Source organism: Tursiops truncatus, chromosome 7, assembly GCF_011762595.2.
Source record: "Tursiops truncatus isolate mTurTru1 chromosome 7, mTurTru1.mat.Y, whole genome shotgun sequence".
Lineage (NCBI taxonomy): Eukaryota > Metazoa > Chordata > Mammalia > Artiodactyla > Delphinidae > Tursiops > Tursiops truncatus.
This window is the reverse complement of record NC_047040.1, coordinates 93,969,398-93,988,658: the sequence shown is the minus strand read 5'-3', so window position 1 is coordinate 93,988,658 and position 19,261 is coordinate 93,969,398. Positions and strand designations below refer to the sequence as shown.

At 37.2% G+C, this 19,261-nt stretch overlaps 1 protein-coding gene across 22 annotated transcripts in view; it reads left to right on the top strand.

Moving 5' to 3' along the window:
* Positions 1-19,261, top strand: part of CCNT2 (cyclin T2) — a 50,276-nt gene that overhangs the window by 14,124 nt on the left and 16,891 nt on the right. For 8 of the 22 annotated variants that reach the window (XR_004527439.2, XM_019925456.3, XM_019925455.3 and 5 more), the window contains 2 exons: positions 15,090-15,218; positions 17,046-17,106. Coding sequence is in view for 21 of the 22 variants with exons in the window: in XM_019925456.3 (XP_019781015.2) it covers positions 15,090-15,218; positions 17,046-17,106 (190 nt within the window). In the remaining variant the exon portion in view is untranslated. The other 14 variants (XM_073807759.1, XM_073807760.1, XM_073807765.1 and 11 more) reach the window with 13 other exon arrangements.

Below are 19,261 nucleotides of genomic sequence, written 5' to 3'. Positions count from 1 at the left end.
GGTTCAGTCTCAGAAGGTTGTGCTTTTCTAAGAATGTCCATTTCTCCCAGTTTGTTCATTTTATTGGCATACACTTGCTTGTAATAATCTCTCATAATCCTTTGTATTTCTGCAGTGTCAGTTGTTACTTCTCCTTTTTCATTTCTAATTCTGTTGATTTGAGTCTTCCTTTTTTCTTGATGAGTCTGGCTAATTGTTTATTAATTTTAGTTTTTAGTTTTACTGATCTTTGCTATCATTTCCTTCATTTCTTTTTCATTTATTTCTGATCTGATCTTTATGCTTTCTTTCCTTCTGCTAACTTTGGTGGTTTTTTGTTCTTCTTTCTCTAATTGCTTTAGGTGTAAGTTTAGGTTGTTTATTTGAAATTTTTCTTGTTTCTTGTGGTAGGGTTGTATTGCTATAAACTTCCCTCTTAGAACTGCTTTTGCTGCATCCCATAGGTTTTGGGTTATCGTGTTTTCATTGTCATTTGTTTCTAGGTATTCTTTGGTTTCCTTTTTGATTTCTTCTCTGATCTCTTGGTTAAGTAATGTATTGTTTAGCCTCCATGTATTTGTATTTTTTACAGATATTTTCCTGTAATTGATATCTAGTCTCATAGCATTGTGGTTGGAAAAGATACTTGATACGATTTAATTTTTCTTACATTTACCTAGGCTTGGTTTGTGACCCAAGATATGATCTATCTTGGACAGTGTTCCATGAGCACTTGAGAAGAAAGTGTAATCTTCTGTTTTTGGATGGAATGTCCTATAAATATCAATTAAGTCCATCTTGTTTAACGTATCATTTAAAGCTTGTGTTTCCTTATTTATTTTCATTTTGGATGATCTGTCCATTGGTGAAAGTGGGGTGCTAAAGTCCCCTACTATGATTGTGTTACTGTCGATTTCCCCTTTTATGGCTGTTAGTATTTGCCTTATGTATTGAGGTGCTCCTATGTTGGGTGCATAAATATTTACAATTGTTATATCTTTTTCTTGGATTGATCCCTTGATCATTATGTAGGGTGCATCTTTGTTTCTTGTAATAGTCTTTATTTTAGAGTCTATTTTGTCTGATTTGAGAATTGCTACTCCAGCGTTCTTTTGGTTTCCATTTGCATGGCATATCTTTTCCCATTCCCTCACTTTCTGTCTGCATGTGTCCCTAGGTCTGAAGTGGGTCTCTTGTAGACAGCATATATATGGGTGGTGTTTTTGTATCCATTCAGCCAGTCTGTGTCTTTTGGTTGGAGCATTTAATCCATTTATAGTTAAGGTAGTTATTGATATGTATGTTCCTATTACCATTCTCTTAATTGTTTTGGGTTTGTTATTGTACGTCTTTTCCTCCTCTTGTGTTTCCTGCTTAGAGAAGTTCCTTTAGCATTTGTTGTAGAGCTGGTTTGGTGGTGCAGAATTCTCTTAGCTTTTGCTTATCTGTACAGGTTTTAGTTTCTGCATCCAATCTGAATGAGATCCTCTCTGGGTAGAGTAATCTGGTTGTAGGTTTTTCCCTTTCATCACTTTAAATATGTCCTGCCACTCCCTTCTGGCTTGCAGAGTTTCTGCTGAAAGATCAGCTGTTAACCTTCTGGGGATTCCCTTGTATGTTATTTTTCCCTTGCTGGTTTTAATATGTTTTCTTTGTATTTAATTTTTGATAGTTTGATTAATGTGTGTCTTGGCATGTTTCTCCTTGGATTTATCCTGTATGGGACTCTCTGTGCTTCCTGGACTTGATTGACTATTTCCTTTCCCATATTAGGGAAGTTTTCAACCATAATCTCTTCAAATATTTTTTCAGTCCCTTTTTTTTTTCTCTTCTTCTTCTAGGATCCCTGTAATTTGAATGTTGTTGCGTTTAATGTTGTTCCAGAGGTCTCTGAGATTGTCCTCAATTCTTTTCATTCTTTGTTCTTTATTCTGCTTTGCGGTAGTTATTTCCACTATTTTATCTTCCAGGTCATGTATCCGTTCTTCTCCCTCAGTTATTCTGCTATTGATTCCTTCTAGAGAATTTTTAACTTCAGTTATTGTGGTGTTCATCACTGTTGGTTTGCTCTTTAGTTCTTCTAGGTCCTTATTAAACATTTCTTGTATTTTCTTCCTTCTATTTCCAAGATTTTGGATCATCTTTACTGTCATTACTCTGAATTCTTTTTCAGGCAGACTGCCTATTTCCTCTTCATTTGTTAGGTCTGGTGGGTTTTTATCCTGCTCTTTCATCCGCTGTGTATGTCTCTGTCTTCTCATTTTTCCTAACTTGCTGTGTTTGGGGTCTCCATTTCGCAGGCTGCAGGTTCGTAGTTTCCATTGTTTTTGGTGTCTCCTTCCAGTGGGTAAGGTTGGTTCGGTGGGTTGTGTAGGCTTCCTGGTGGAGGGGACTAGTGCCTGTGTTCTGGTGGATGAGGCTGGATCTTGTCTTTCTGATAGGCAGGACAGTATCTGGTGGTGTGTTTTGGGGTGTCTGTGACCATGATTTTAGGCAGCCTCTCTGCTAATGGGTGTGTTTGTGTTCCTGTGTTGCTAGTTGTTTGGCATAGCGTGTCCAGAACTGTAGCTTGCTGCTCGTTGAGTTGAGCTCGATCTTGGCTTTGAGATGGAGATCTGTGGGAGAGCTTTCGCAGTTTGATATTATGTGGGGTCGGGAGGTCTCTGGTGGACCAGTGTCCTGAACTCGCCTCTCCCACCTCAGAGACACAGGCCTGACACCCGCCCAGAGCACCAAGACTCTGTCAGCCACACAGCTCAGAAGAAAAGGGAGAAAAAAGAAAGAAAGAAAAGAAATAAATAAAATAAAGGTATTAAAATTAATTATTAAAAATAATAAAAGTAATTTTAAAAAGAAGGAAAGAAGAGTGCAACCAAACCAAAAAAAACAAATCTTCCAATGATAACAAGTGCTAAAATCTATACTAAAAAACAAAAACAAAAAACGGACAGTCAGAACCCTAGGACAAATGGCAAAAGCAAAGCTATACAGACAGAAATCACACGAAGAAGCATACACATACACACAAAAAGAGAAAAAGGAAAAAATATATATATATAAAAAATTAAAAAAGGAAGAGAGCAACCAAATCAATAAGCAAATCTACCAGTCATAATAAGCTCTAAATACTAAACTAAGATAAACATAAAACCAGAAATAGATTAGATGCAGAAAGCAAACCCCAAGTCTATAGTTGCTCCCAAAGTCCACCACCTCAACTTTGGGATGATTTGTTGTCTATTCAGGTATTCCACAGATGGAGGTACATCAAGTTGATTGTGGAGATTTAATCCGCTGCTCCTGAGGCTACCTGGAGAAATTTCCCTTTCCCTTCTATGTTGCACAGCTCTTGGGGTTCAGCTTTGGGTTTGGACCCACCTTTGCGTGTAGGTTGCCTGAGGGCGTCTGTTCCCCACCCAGACAGGACAAGGTTAAAGAATTGGCTGATTCCGGGGCTCACTCAGGCTCTGGGGTGGGGAGGGGTATGGATGCAGGGCGAGGCTGCGGCAGCAGGCAGCAGAGGCCAGCAGGACGTTGCACCAGCCTTAGGCGCACCATGTGTTCTCCCAGGGAAATTGTCCCTGGATCACGGGACCCTGGCAGTGGCGGGCTGCACAGGCTCCCGGGAGGGGCTGTGTGGACAGTGACCTGTGCTCGCACACAGGCTTCTTGGTGACTGCAGCGGCAGCCTTAGGGTCTCATGCCCATCTCTGGTGTCCGTGCTGATAGCCACGGCTCGTGCCTGTCTCTGGAGCTCATTTAGGCGGTGCTCTGAATCCCCTCTCCTCGCACACCTGGAAACAGTGGTCTTTTGCTTCTTCGGCAGCTCCAGACTTTTTCCGGACTCCCTCCCAGCTAGCTGTGGCGCACTAGCCCCCTTCAGGCTGTGTTCACGCAGCCAACCCCAGTCCTGTCCCTGGGATCTGACCTCTGAAGCCTGAGCCTCAGCTCCCAGCCCCCGCCCGCCCCGGTGGGGGAGCAGACAAGCCTCTTGGGCTGGTGAGTGCTGGTCAGCACCGATCCTCTGTGCGGGGATCTCTCCGCTTTGCCCTCCGCACCCCTGTTGCTGTGCTCTCCTCCGTGGCCCCGAAGCTCCCTGCTCCACCACCCGCAGTCTCTGCCTGCGAAGGGGCTTCCTAGTGTGTGGAAACCTTTCCTCCTTCACAGCTCCCTCCCACTGGTGCAGGTCCCGTCCCTATCCTTTTGTCTCTGTTTTTTCTTTTGCCCTACCCAGGTACGTGGGGAGTTTCTTGCCTTTTGAGAGGCCTGAGGTCTTGTGCCAGCGTTCAGTAGGTGTTCTGTAGCTTGCTCCATATGTAGATGTAGTTTTGATGTATTTGTGGGGAGGAAGGTGATCTCCATGTCTTACTCCTCCACCGTCTTGTAGGTGCAAATTCACCATCTGAATCATTTTTTTAATGTCTGTTAGTTTGGAGGTGTGTTGGTTTGTTACATTTTTTGGTGTTTTTAATTGTGGTAAAATATAACATAAAATGTAACATTTAAACCGTTTTTAAGTGTACAGTTCAGTGACATTAAGTACATTCACATTGTGTGCACCCATCCCCACCATCCATCCATATCCAGAACGTTTTATCTTCACAAACTGAAAGTCTGTTTTGTAATCAAACTTCACATTTCCCCTTTCTCCCCACCCCCAGCAACCACCATTCTACATTGCTATGAATTTCACTATTCTTGGTACCTCCTGTAAGTGGAATCTTAAAATATTTGAACTTTCATGTCTAGCTTATTCCACTTTACCTGATGTCTTCAAGATTCGTGTTTGTTGTAGCATGTGTCAGAATTTCCTTTCTTTCTAAAGCTGAGTAATATTCCATTGTATGTTTGTACTACAGTTGTTCATCCATTTTAATTTGTTAATGGACAGATGGATAGCTGCTATAAACATGAATATACAGATTGCTCAATTCCTTGCTTTCAGTATTTCAGGGTGTATACCCAGAAATGGATTTACTGGATCACATTGTAATTCTGGGTTTAATTTTTTGAGGAACTGCCGTACTGTTTTCCATAGCAATAGCACCATCTCATATTCCAACTAGTAATGCACACAGATGCCAATTTCACATCCTCACCAACACTCTTTTTTGGTGTTTTTGGCTGCATTGGGTCTTTGTTGCTGCGCACAGGCTTTTCTCTGGTTGCGGAAAGTGGCTACTCTTCATTGCTGTGGCTTCTCTTGTTGCAGAGCACGGGCTCTGGGTGTGTGGGCTCTAGAATGCAGGCTCAGTAGTTGTGGCGCATGGGCTTAGTTGCTCCGCAGCATGTGGGATCTTCCCAGACCAGGGCTCGAACCCATGTCCCCTGCATTTGCAGGCGGATTCTTGACCCCTGTGCCACCAGGGAAGCCCCACCAACACTTACTCTTCTGGTTTTCTGATAATAACCATCCTAACAGGTGTGAAGTAATACTTCATTGTAGTTTTGATTTGAGATTCTCTGATGACTACTGGTGTTGAGCATCTTTTCATGTGATTATTGGTCATTTATCTTCTTTGGAGAAATGTCTACTCAAGTCCTTTGTCCATATTTTAGTTGAGTATTTTGTTGTTAAGTTGTATGACTTCTTCATATACTCTGGATATTGATCCCTTATCATATACATGATTTGCAAGTATTTTCTCCCATTCTGTAGGCCAACTTCATATATACGTGTATATATATATATATATATAAAATATATATTTTAGTGCACAAAAGGTTTTAATTTTGATGAAGTCCAAATTTTTTCTTTTGTTGCCTGTGCTTTCTTTTTTTTTTCCCCGGCAGTACGCGGACCTCTCACTGTTGTGGCCTCTCCTGTTGCAGAGCACAGACTCCGGATGCACAGTCCCAGCGGCCATGGCTCATGGGCCCAGCCGCTCCACGGCATGTGGGATCTTCCCAGACCGGGCCACGAACCCATGTCCCCTGCATCGGCACCAGGGAAGCCTGTTGCCTGTGCTTTTGGTGTCATATCCAAGAAATCGTTGCCGGGCTTCCCTGGTGGCGCAGTGGTTGAGAGTCCGCCTGCCGATGCAGGGGACATGGGTTTGTGCCCTGGTCCGGGAAGATCCCACATGCCGTGGAGCGGCTGGGCCCATGAGCCGTGGCCGCTGGGCCTGTGCGTCTGGAGCCTGTGCTCTGCAACAGGAGAGGCCACAACAGTGAGAGGCCCGCGTACTGCGGGGAAAAAGAAAAAGAAATAATTGCCAAATCCAAAATTATAATCCAAAATTATTTCCCGTATTCTTCTAAGTTTTATAGTTTTAGTTCTTACATTTAAGTCTTTGGTCCATAGTGAGCTAATTTTTATATGTGGTGTAAGGTAAGGGTCTGGTTTTTGCATGCGGATATTGTTTTCTCAGTACCATTTGTTGACTTTTTTTTTAAGCAGTTCTTTCTAGTGTGATTTTTGTTGCTTAGGGACAACTCTTCTAATTTTTTTCTTATAGTATCTTTGTAAGACCTAAATACTTTTTGTGATACTCACTTTTTTCAGAGATTAGTTTTCCTGACTTTTAAGTAGATGTGTTTCAGAGGAGCTTTTCTAACTTCACTGTTATTTTGTGTGATATTCAGAAATGTAGCAGGTTGGTTTCTGGGGTTTCCTGGCTGTGTTCCCCTACCTCATTTTTATCTCTGCTTTGCCTTGTACCTGTCCTAACAATTTTGCTTTTTGTTCCCAGAAGTTTTTCTTCAATATGGAGTCCTGGAAGAGAGCCTTGGGAGATCAGTTTCAAAAGTTCATAGAAGTTAGCTTCAACCCTTTAAGCCTTATTCTAGGCCTCATGCATTCATCCACTTAATTGGACTTGACAAAATTTTTCCCAGGTTTAGCTGCTGTTATCAAATTGGCCTGCCATGGTTTCCAGTGGGTGCCTGTTGGCTACTTTGAGTTTCTTCTGTTATCAAGTCCAGCACATGCCCCATTACTTCCCTTTCCTTACTGCATAGATGCTGATACTGTAGGTATTGTGGTTACAGTAGCCTGTTTTCTCCTCTCCCATTTGTATTTTGGGATTTCCTTGTTAAGTGGTGTGGTTATAAGCATCCATAGGCTCTTGGTTTTGCTATCTTGTTACTCTGATTTTCTGTGGAGATTTGAGGAAGCAAGAAGATTTGAGTAAGCAAGAAGATCCATCAGAGAGAGTTTGATAGACATATGAAAGCATGTGATATTCTTGTTAGATTATTTTTCAGATTGATTCTGAAAAGAGCTCAAAGTTTTTAAAAAAAAGCTTTAAGGTTATTTTGAAACATGGTGCTCTATATGTCTAGTTACATATGTTGACTGGTGGAATGTATTGACCATATCTTATACAAGTCTTTATAAAGTCTTCATGAAGCAGCTTTTTTCCCTCAAAATTAAATGATTGTAAAATATTCATATAATTCATACTTTTTTTCGTGCACACACACATATTTGTGTCTGCTAGTCTTGTTAGTTCATATGCTTCTTTGATGGCTTTAGCTTATTTGTCCCAGAACTAAGAAAGTATTTTATACAACTTGGTGATGTGGTAATTCTAAACTGAGCCTGGTCTATATTTAGAATAGAGCAGATTTTTATGTTAACAAATATGCAAAGAGTGTTTGCATTAGCCAAGGCACACAAAGGTCTCTGTATGAAGACTGACTTTATGTAATTTATAAACTGATTTTGAAGGCATAACAAAGATATTTTTAGTACATAAAATTGTTTACAGTAATTTTTTTAAGTGAAAATCAGATTATATCACTATACATTCTACTATAAACATGTGTACACATTCTAGGGAATGAGGAAAGTGATAAAAACATCCTTACCACCCCACAGCATTTTGGAGCATTAACTTAATATTTTATACTTAAATATAAGTTGTGGTCCTAGTTGTAAAGCTGGCATGTTAAGTACTCCGTGTATGTCATATTTAAGGAAATAGATGTGATGTGAACTAATGGGCATAGGGTTTCTTTTGCGGGTGATGAAAATATACCTTAAATTCACCAGTTTAGAATGTGTAATTCAGTGGGTATATTTATAGAGTTATGCAGACATTATCACAATCTAAGTGTATAGTACTTTCATCACCCCAAAAAGAAACCCCATGCCTATTAGCAGTTCGCTGATTTTTCTCCCCCCTCCCAATCCTGGACAACCATTCTGTCTCTGTAGATTTGCCTATTCTGGACATTGCATATAAATGGAATTATGCAATATGTGGTATTACACTTAGCATAATGTTTCCAAGATTCGCCCATGGTGTAGCATATATTAGCACTTCATTCCTTTTTACTGCTGAGTAACATTCCATTCATTGTGTGGATATACCTCATTTTATTCGTCCATTTATCAGTTTGTGGACATCTAGGTTGTTTCAAATTTTTTGCTATTGTGAATAATGCTGGTGTGAACATTCGTGTGCAAGGTTTTGTGTGGAGTTAAGGTTTTGTTTTCTCTTGAGTATATACCTGGGAGTGGAATTGCTAGATTGTATGGTAAACCTAGACCTCAGTAATCTTAGGTAGCTTTTTTTTAAAAAATATTTTATTTATTTATTTATTTTGGCAGCACCGGGTCTTAGTTGTGGCACATGGGATCTTCCTTGTGGCATGAGGGATCTTTTAGTTGAGGCATGTGGACTTCTTAGTTGCTGCATGTGGACACTCAGTTGCAACATGCATGCGGGATCTAGTTCCCTGACTAGGGATTGAACCCGGGCCCCCTGCATTGTGAGTGAGGAGTCTTACCCACTGAACCACCAGGGAAGTCCCTTGGGTAGCTTTTTTAAAGACATTTTGTGAAACTGCCAAATGATTTTCCAAAGTATTCATACCATTTTACCTTCCCATAAACAGTGTTAAATGGTTCCACTTTCTCCACATCTTTGCCAACACTTAAACTGGCTTTTTTCAAAATTATGGTTATCCTAGTGAGTGTACAGTAGTAACTAATGGTTTTGATTTGCATTTCCGTAGTGATTAATGGTCTGGAGCATCTTTTCTTGTGTGTGTTGGCTGTTTGTATATGCTTAAGCCTTGAACAGTACAGGGTTTAGGGACCCCACCCCACCCCACACTAGGAAATATGCATAGAACTTTACCGTTGCCCTGCCCTCTGTATACAAGGTTCTACATCTGTGGATTCAACCCACTGCAGTTGCTAAGGCACTGTAGTATGTATTTATTGAAAAAAAAAATCTAAGTTGTAGGACGTCTTTATATATTCTGGGTAATAATCGCTTATCAGAAAAATAATTTGAGAGTATTTTCTTCCATTCCATTGCTTGTCTTTTTCACATTCTTGATGGTGTCATTTGTAGCACATGTATCCAATTTATTAATATTTTTCTTTTGTCACTTGTGCTTTGGTATATCTAAGAAAGCATTGCCTGATCCAAAGTTATGAAGATTTATTGCTGTATTCTTATAGGAGTTTTTTTAAATAGCTTTAGCGCTTACATTTTGTCCTGTGATCCATTTTCAGTTACTTTTGGTTTGTGGTGTTAAAGAGGGAGGGATGGACTTCATTTTTTTGCATGTGATTATATGGTTGTCCCAGCACTATTAGGTGAAAAGACTGTTTATTGAATTATCTTGACACTCTTGTTGAAAAATAAGTTGACCATAAATATAATGTTTATTTCTGAACTCTTTGTTCTATTCCACAACCTATATGTCTTTATGCAGTACCACATAGTCTTGATTACTGTAGCTTGTAAGTTTTGAATTCAGGAAGTATGAGTCTTTCAACTTTGTTCTTCTTTTTCAAGGTTGTTTTGGTTATTCTCTGTCCCTTGCATTTCCATATGAATTTTAGGATCAGCTGGTCAGTTTCTGCAAAAAAGAAGCTGGGATTTGACAGGGATTGTGTGAATCTGTAGATCAATTTGGAGAATCAGGCCATCTTCACAGTATTAATTCTTCTATAATATTAGTTTTTGTTTGTTTAGCCATCTGAAGAAAAGTGGTTTTTTTAAGGTTTATGTGGTATGATAGAATACATATGCAACGTTAATGTTCTTATTTCACAGTACTGTGATTGTTTATTATGGGCTGGTAGGAGCTGAATATGTAAGGGAGAGTTGAACACCAACATTTGAAATGCTAAGGGTATTTTAAACTATAAATTGATTTTTTTTTTCATTTTTGTAACAAATTCATAATGATGAGGTACTCCTCAATAAATAAATTTTAAAATGCCAAATTGTGTTAAGCATATTAAATGTATTTAAGTATAATGTAATTACTCTGGAAATCAAGCCCTGTTCTCTTCATCAGTACTATTTTTCAGCCATACTGAATACTAGTATTTTTTCAGTCTTTATTAAGCCAGCTCTTTTTAAAATGTAACTAGATGTTCCAAATAACATCCAACCTGAAGATTTGTTTAAATTCTCAACATAAAATTTCTTACATTGACAGTATTACACTCACACATAATTATATGGGTAGGAAAACAGCTAAAATGCCAGAGTGAGTTAATGACATTTTCTGTAACACTGAAATGTCAGTCTTTTCAGTGCAGTAAAATTAAGGGTTTAAACCCCTTTTTAACATTGTACTGGAATTTTGGTTTAATTTGTTGAAGCTTGGTGATCTTTCTTAGTAACAAACGGACATTTTGACCTATTCCGTTTTCTTCTTTGTTGAGGGGCTGTTTTTCTTCATATCTAAGTTTTTACTTTACTTTTCCTGTTCTGGGATCCTCTTTCTGTGAGTCTTTGCTGAAGTTAAACCATTACCACTTTTCCGTAACTATAGCCATAGGCAAGTGAGTTCCAGATTCAGACTGTGGTATCTAGAACTAGCTGGATATTTATTAATGAAGCGTCTTCAAGGCACAGAAAATAGTTACTCCTATTCTTAGGGGACAGGAAGTGTTGGGGCAGTTAAGGGACAAGGCAGAAATGGCCTCACCAGCCTGTAGGACCTAAAGATGAAACCTAAGAAAAGATTAGAAAAAGCTGGTTGATGATGTATTAGCAAATAGAAAGCAGACTTGGAGGTCTTTGCTTCTGTTAAGGGCTTTTTTGCATTTAAAGTTGAAGAGTAATAAAACAGCTATGGCTAGTTCTTAAATAAAAATGTATACACAAAGTGTATGCAGAAAATTAACTACTAAAAGAATAAAGACCAGAATTATTTATTTGAAACTGATTTTGATGTAGCCATTTTCAGTGACTTAGAAATCACCCAAGCTTTTTGTTATTGCAAACTGACCTTGCCTCCAACTATCAGGGTTGAAGGCAGCAATGGAGAGTGAAGAATGTCAGCAGTGAGGGCATCATGAGCAGAAGGGGGAGACAGCGGCCAGGAATGGGCAGGAGGAAAAAGATGGAGAAGGAAGGGAGTCAGATCAAGAGGTAGGAATGGAAACATACAAAGGAATAGAATAAGAGAAGAATGTAAAAACAGCTGGAGGGAGAAGGGAAGAGAGGAGTACAAGTGTAATCATTGAAGTAAAGTCAGGTGTCATCATTTCAGTGTTTGAATCTGCTTATTAGTTAGGACTACAATGAACCCTTTAAAGAATTGAGTTTAACCGTGGAAGAAAGAAGGTGAGCGAGAAAGAAGGGAATTTTGATGAGCATGTTAAATCACTTTTTAAATTTAAGATCAACCCTAAAAATACACAACTGTTGTTTCATTTTGCAGCATAGTAATAATAATATTTGAGTCATATTACAATGGGGCACTATTCTAAGTGCTTTACATATATTGATTCATTTAATCCTTACCACAACTTAATAAGCAGATACTATTTCTCCCATTTTACAGATGCGGAAACTGAGCCACAAAGAGAATAAGTAATTTGCCTAGGCTAGTCAGATAACAGAGCCAGGATTCCACTGAGGCAGTCTGACTACTGTGCTACAGCTGGCTTCATCACCTCTACCTCCCCCTCTCCATCATTTGTATGGTATATTTCTGTAGAAATTTGTCTTGTTTTGAGAATGTAATATACCCTTGAAATAGTTGTACATCTGCTAGAGTGACAAACTGTGGACACTATTTAAAGATCAGTTTTTCTTCCCTTTAGTTACAGTAACTTGAGAAAGTTTATTAAACTCAGTACCAGAACACAAAAGATGAATAGTGCATGGTCCCTGTCCCCAGTGAACTGAATCTCAGTTTGTAATTGGTCATTTGAACCAACCAAATGTCTACTCCAATATTGGTGTGAATTCTTTTACTTTGAACCAAGTTTGCTAATGAATGTTTGTTGCCTTCAGAAGTATGCTCACCTTTAAAAGCCACCGACCAACTAGAAGTATTGTCGTTACTTAAAGGTTTTTGAGTTATTTTTGTTTTAATAAGCTAAACAACAAAGTCAGCTTTTCATACAAAAAGCAGTGGTACCTAGTTTGATTACCTTCCTTAGTCATCCTTAAAATTAAAGCCTCGCATGGATAATTCACAAAGTATCTAAAAAGGTGTTTTGTTTTGTTTTGTTTTTACAGCCCTGATGGAGTAAGATGTTTGCAGGCAGTAGAGGAGGAAATGTGAATGGAGGTAGTGGATTTCACCAGGAACTTTGGAAGAGTGTTGGGTATTAGTTGCACTGGAGGAGGATGAGAATTGAGCCCTATTTAGAGGGAGAACAGAAAGACTTCTGTGAGGAGTGTGGGTAAATAAACCAGGAACCTATCCTGAAGATCATTGCTTAGCTCCTTGAATACTTAATTTTTAAAACTTTTTTGTAGAATTTTAGAATCATTCACTAGCATGCATATTTTGTGTCCATTGAGACTGTCTTCTAAGGAGAAGAGCTATGTGGTTTGAAAGTGCTTCTTGATATTGAGGTTTACAAAAAGTCTGAAGAGGATGGAGCTGTGACTGGGAGTCCTAAGAGATTTTACCAAGAAAAACTCATTGGAGACTTTTAGAAGTGCCCTTTAGGCAAGTAAGAGAAATTCTGGATTATTTGGTGTTAGGAAGACAGTTTAAATATTAAGTTCAGTCTAATTTGACTTTTCATTTGAGCCTGTATTGCTTCACTGTTTGACAAAGAGTTCTAGCATTTGAAGGTTGACTTAGCCATTTCCCTCTTAAACATGAACGAGATAATAATTGAGAGATTGTGGGAAACTGAGAGTATCTTCATTTTATTGAGTGTTTCTTGCATTTCTTACCTTGGCATTGGCTCTTAGATTTTTTGTTTTGACATTTGGAATACTCTGAACTTAATATTGGTGCCTTTATATTAATATGTGGATTATCCACATGTCATTCATTAAGCAAGCATTTTGAACAGCAGCTCACAATGCTGGATAACGAATGAATAATTTAGTCTCTGTGTTCAAGCTGCTTCTAGACTGGTAGGGCAGACAAAATTAATAAACCCCAAGTTAGAGTACAGTGTAAGTACAATGATAGAGGAATACACCATTTGCTATTGAATAAAGAAGAGCAATTCACTCTTACTCGGGAATTTTACCTTGGGTGGGTGTGATCTTTTGAGGCAAGCTGTTAAATAGAAAAGGAATTAATCAAACAGACTAGGTAGCAGTGGTAAGAAATTTTCAGTATGTAGACAGAACGACAGAACAGATAGAAGATAATTGTCCACTCTCAGTTATCTTACACTTTCTACATCTCAGGGACCCCCCTGCCCTGGATGACTGCCATATAACTGGTATTTCAAGAATATTGACTAATTTTGGTATTGCTTAATTAAATCTGTTGTAAAGAATAACAGTTTAGTCTGTATCTATGAAAACTAAGATTAAGTTGCTTTTCTGAGCATTCTCAGTTTTTTAAATCATTTCCTGTTGTAATTTTAAGAGACTGAAATAAATTGAAAGTCCAAGATGGAATTATTCAGTCTATTTAAGGTAACATTATTGCTGGTTGTTTGTAGCCAAACTCACTTAATTTTAGGTATGTTTTAAAGATTTATACACAGGAAGAGAACTTCGTGAAGTCATTTTTACTCCATTGACTCATCTGCAAATGCAGTTGGACTAGAGAAGGCCCCTTTCAGATCCAAAATCCAGTGATTAAATTTTATATCTCAAGAATATTTATAAGTTGTTTTAAAAGCTATCAGAAGAAAGATCCATCTCCCCTGTATCAAATTTTCTCCTTATGTTAACTACCCAAATCATGTAGCTTGACTTATGCCCCCCTCTCTCCTCCCCTCCTTCTTTTGGCATTGTTTCTGTATAGTGATTGATAACCCCTCAGATGCAGTTAGACTTAGATACTCATCTCTTGAAAAATAATGTACCTGAATCTTGACGTTTAGAAATTATCTTTCCATGAAAAATTTTTTGTATATATTCCTAGAATGTTATTTGAACTTAAATTATGCCAGTTTTCTGAGTCAGCAATTATTTGGTTTACTACTAAGTTTTTGGGTAAATATTTGCTCAAAATTGGTGTTCTCTTAGTATCTTTATAGTGCAATGTTCTTATGTTTCTGTCCCAAGAACATAACTTACTAAAGCTAAAAAAAAAAAAAGTTAATTTTTTCATCTCCAGTTAGAAAGGTTTCTGCTCTATTGGTTTGTCTTACATGTTTATATTCCCTGGTTTTTTAGCTACTTTTAATATTGCTGTATTGAAGTAATAGAGATATTAGGGAGCAGTTTCATGTTCAGAATCCTCTTATTTTGCCTTGTAGATTCTTTTTCTTTTTCTCTCTTAAGCAAGATTGTATAGCTCTTAGCCGCAAAATGAAGCATTGATTAAAAGAATCCTAGTAAGTGGTGACTGCCTCAAAAGGGAAAATCTGGGTATACTTTACCCACTTTTCTTTTTTTTCTTTTTTCTTTCTTTCTTTTTTTTTTTTTTAAAGCTTTGGCTTCATTATTTTGCTTGAGTTTTTTCCTTTACCTCCACAATGTGCGTTAATATTATTTAAACTCTCTTTTAGCTAAAGTGTAAGTCTTTTTCCTTTTAGAATTCTACTTGCAAAACAAGTAAAACAGATTTTATAGACTGAGGTAACTAGTTCTATCTAATGAATAACTTTTAAAAAATTTAATCTCGTCATAGCCCAACTTCAGTTCATACTATTAATATGGCATTCCTTTTTTGCATGCCCCCTCCCTTAGAAAGTAGAAGGTGTTTCCAAAATTTATTTGTTTTTAAATCACCAAATATTATCTTTTCCACAGATAATATCACCTACTGCATTATTTTTGGCTGCAAAAGTAGAAGAACAGGCTCGAAAACTTGAACATGTTATCAAAGTAGCACATGCTTGTCTTCATCCCCTAGAGCCACTGCTGGATACTAAATGTGATGTATGTAAAAATTGGATGTTTTGGGTTTTGAAACCTTTTCATTATTTAGATTTAATAAAAATACAATTCGATTAGTGTTGCCTTCCAATGCTGCTTATTACTATTACGACTTAGGAATGTAATACCAGGAAGTGATCTGACAGAACCATATTTCATGTTATGTTCATGAATTTCATTGTCATTCTGCATCACGTAAAGCTTTGAGTCAAAGGTACTTTTTAAGTGTTTCACATTTTGTTTATTCTCACAGCAAACCTGTGATGTATGTAGAGGGTATATCATATCACCTTCATCGTTTGGGTGTATTTAAGACCAGAGATATATAATTCTCTTAAATTGTCGGCAAGTGAGGGAATAGAAAAACCTCTGGATTTATCTCTAGACCAGTAATTACTCTTTTTATAGAAGTGTTCCTTTATTAATGCGTGTATGCTACTACTATTCTCTGACACATAAAGATTTATTTTACCATGCTTTCATGAGTGTCATTTTGAAATTATTTTTGTTTTCCTAAAGAGTAATATTTACAGGCTGGTTTACAGGCAGCTTGTTCATCACCAATGTTTCAATAGACCTTGTCTGAAAACACCATTTTTAAATGTTCTGACATCTTAAAACAGAAGCTAGCATTCTGGGCCTTTGAAATCCTTTTTCTAGCACTCCTATGTAAGTGAGTTGCTTTATCAGGAACTGTTAACTACTGAATGACTACCAGACTGTATTAATTCAGTTTGATTTGGATCAAGTTTAAGGTCCAAATTAAATATATCTGATTTTATTAATGACAGGTTTTATCCTACATGTTGGCTTTTAGGGACTAAAATATTAATGTAGCTATTCAATAATAGAGAATGTATGATTATTTAAAGTTACTTCTTATAGTTTCTATTAACTTTACAAATTCAGAATTATTTCTTGTGAATGCTTAGGGTATTGTTCAAATAATAGAAAAATCTGTTTTAAAATTCAGTTCAGTGATCTCAAAATGGGCATAAATAAAATTAAAGGTGCTTTCACTCTAAGTTTAGCAATGTGTCCTTAGAAATGAATATTTATATATAATATAGTTTTCTTATCACCTTAGTCAATTGTCATAATATAAGAATGAGATGGCAGGAAAGTTTTCATACCTTTTATTCCCCGAGTAATTACATTAGGGCAATGATTTATTGAAGTTGAGGGAGAAGATCGTCTATTTTTGTCCCCACAGGTGTATGGTACATTGTTTTGGTATTTTATAGCTAAAATTTTTTCTTTTAATCTAGGGGTTTGAGGGATTGTTTTATTTTGTCTTTTCTGAAGAGAGGAATTTAATTCTAAAAAATAACGCACTGACCTACTGTGACAGTCAAGGAATTACTACATGAAATATCCTAGAGTGAGTTGATAAATCCTTTTCTTTAAAGGCCAGTTCGAATTTAATCTTACTTGGGTTGGCGCTTCCTGTCCTTAATGAGTCTTGAAGCACCAATGCCTAGGTAAAGTTTTACGTTACAGACTGGAAATGTCTTTTTTCAATTAACCTACCCCTTTCATATTATTATTTTTAGATTGGTTTTTGTTTTGTTTTGTTTTGTTTTGCTTTGTTTACATTTCCTGTATTAGAAGTAATTGAATTTAGAGTTTCCTATATTAGAAGTAATTGAATTTAGAATTATCACAGAAAATAGGTTTTCTCTATCACCCTCAGTTTTATTTTCTTCATATTTCCAAACTACCTTGTAGTAGTTTGTAATGAATCTATAATACTCATGAGATTTAACAGCCCCATAGTCTAGTAGTGTTATGTTTATTAAGCATTTTAATATTATTATTTTTACCTGGCAGGCTTACCTTCAGCAGACTCAAGAACTGGTTTTACTTGAAACCATAATGCTACAAACCCTAGGTATGTACTTATGTCAGGTATTATTTGTGTGTGTGTTCTTCAGTGCAGTATTCTAAATAAAGGGAAAGATTTCTGGAGTAATTTTATCATTGAAGAAAGTTTCATTTGAAAATAAAGTTTGGTGCCAGAATAGTATTACCTGGTCCTAAGGAAGCCATTTTTTAAATTTTAATTTTGTTTAGCATTTAATTGAATGGCAAACATAGCCTTCAGTGTGATTTCTTATATTTTCAGATAGTTGAGACACAGTGCTTCATTTTGGATTTGCATTGGGGAATAAAATGGTCCTTTAGGGCTGTGGTGTGTGACTGTAATATGTATAAACATACATGGCAGTCCTGCTGTACTAGAGCTTATGAATTTATCACATCATTGTATTGTATTTTTTAAAATATTTATTTGGTTGCACTGGGTCTTAGTTGGGGCAGGTGGGCTCCTTAGTTGAGGCAGGCAGGCTCCTTAGTTGTGGCATGTGGGCTCCTTAGTTGTGGCATGCGAACTCTTAGTTGCAGCATGCATGTGGGATCTAGTTCCCTGACCAGGGATGGAACCCAGGCCCCCTGCATTGGGAGCATGGAGTCTTATCCGCTGTGCCACCAGAGAAGTCCCTATCACATCATTTTAAATGTGACATAGTAGTTTATTTAAATGTTGATCGTCCTTGTCTAAAAGTTATATTGTCTGCGAGGTTTGTGCAACTTAAGTATCTGTAAAAATTGTTTATTCTAATCTTTTACTTTACTCATGAGGAAATTGAGCCCTAAGCAGGTTTTGACTGTGTACAGTCATATATTACTTCTGGAAGAACCTAGCAGGGTGTAGTGGGAAGAACATAGGCTTTATGGAGATCTGCGCTTAAATGTGTAAGCCTCTTTACTTTCTAAACTTGGTCAGAGTTCCTTTACCTTTCGTACCTCCATCCTGTATGTGCAAGGTGGAATAATAATGTAGCTATAACATTGTGACTTTGAAGATGAAAGATTGTTGTGGTTTTTTTTTTTTTTTTTTTTTTTGCTGTACGCGGGCCTCTCACTGTTGTGGCCTCTCCTGTTGCGGAGCACAGGCTCCGGACGCGCAGGCTCAGCGGCCATGGCTCACAGGCCCAGCCGCTCTGCGGCATGTGGGATCTTCCCGGACCGGGACACAAACCCATGTCCCCTGCATCGGCAGGCGGACTCTCAACCACTGCGCCACCACGGAAGCCCGAAAGATTGTTTTTTTAAAACATTGCCACATAGTGTTTCATAAATAATCATTATTTATTATGGTAGTTATTTTTATCTTATTTATACTCCATTCCCAAATGTTGAATAGAAGTCTAATAATCATAGCTTTCCATCATGACAGATTCTTTTTATTATAAAAGTAGGTTGTTTGAAACACATATAACTTGTTGAAAGTTTTTATAATATAAATATATAAAAATAAAAGTGAGAATATTTTTATTCCCTTCAAATCTATTTAGCATGTTACCATTTTATTATATAAATATGAAATTTTACAAATAATGAAAGTTGAAGGAAAATAACATTTTAAAATAGTTATTTTATCATATGAAATCAGTGTATTGTATTCATATTGTTGATGACAGATTCTTCAACACAGAGAATGAATAGCATTATTTTAAGGGGAGCATTAGAATTTACAAGATATAAATATGGCTCTTGTTAAAGTGCGATTTTGCAGGTTTAATAACAGTAGAAATGTGAAGAGACCACACAATAACTTTATAAATCCAGATAATCTGTTTATTAGGATGTTATTCCTTTACTACTGCTGAAGGCACCATACAGCGACCTCCACTTCAAAAAAAAAAAAGGAAACGGAAAAACCCTGCCCTACCTAAGGGGTTGACTGGACATGATAGCTTTTCAATATGTTGTCTTTGGTTTTAGAAACAGTGATTTAATCTTGAGGCCTATAAGGTTCACTTGCCTTAACAATTTTATTTTTATTAGTAATGAAATGTAGTTATAAGCTAACTGAAACCCACTGATCTAAGGTACAGTGAGAAAATAAGAGGACCATATTTAAAAGGTCATTTCTCCCACTGTGGCCCAAAGGTTGTATTTATGAAAAATGTTCTTTTCACATCTTCTGAAAGAGTTGGAATATATTTAAGAAATATGTTATGTAGTTGAATTCCCTCCTTAAA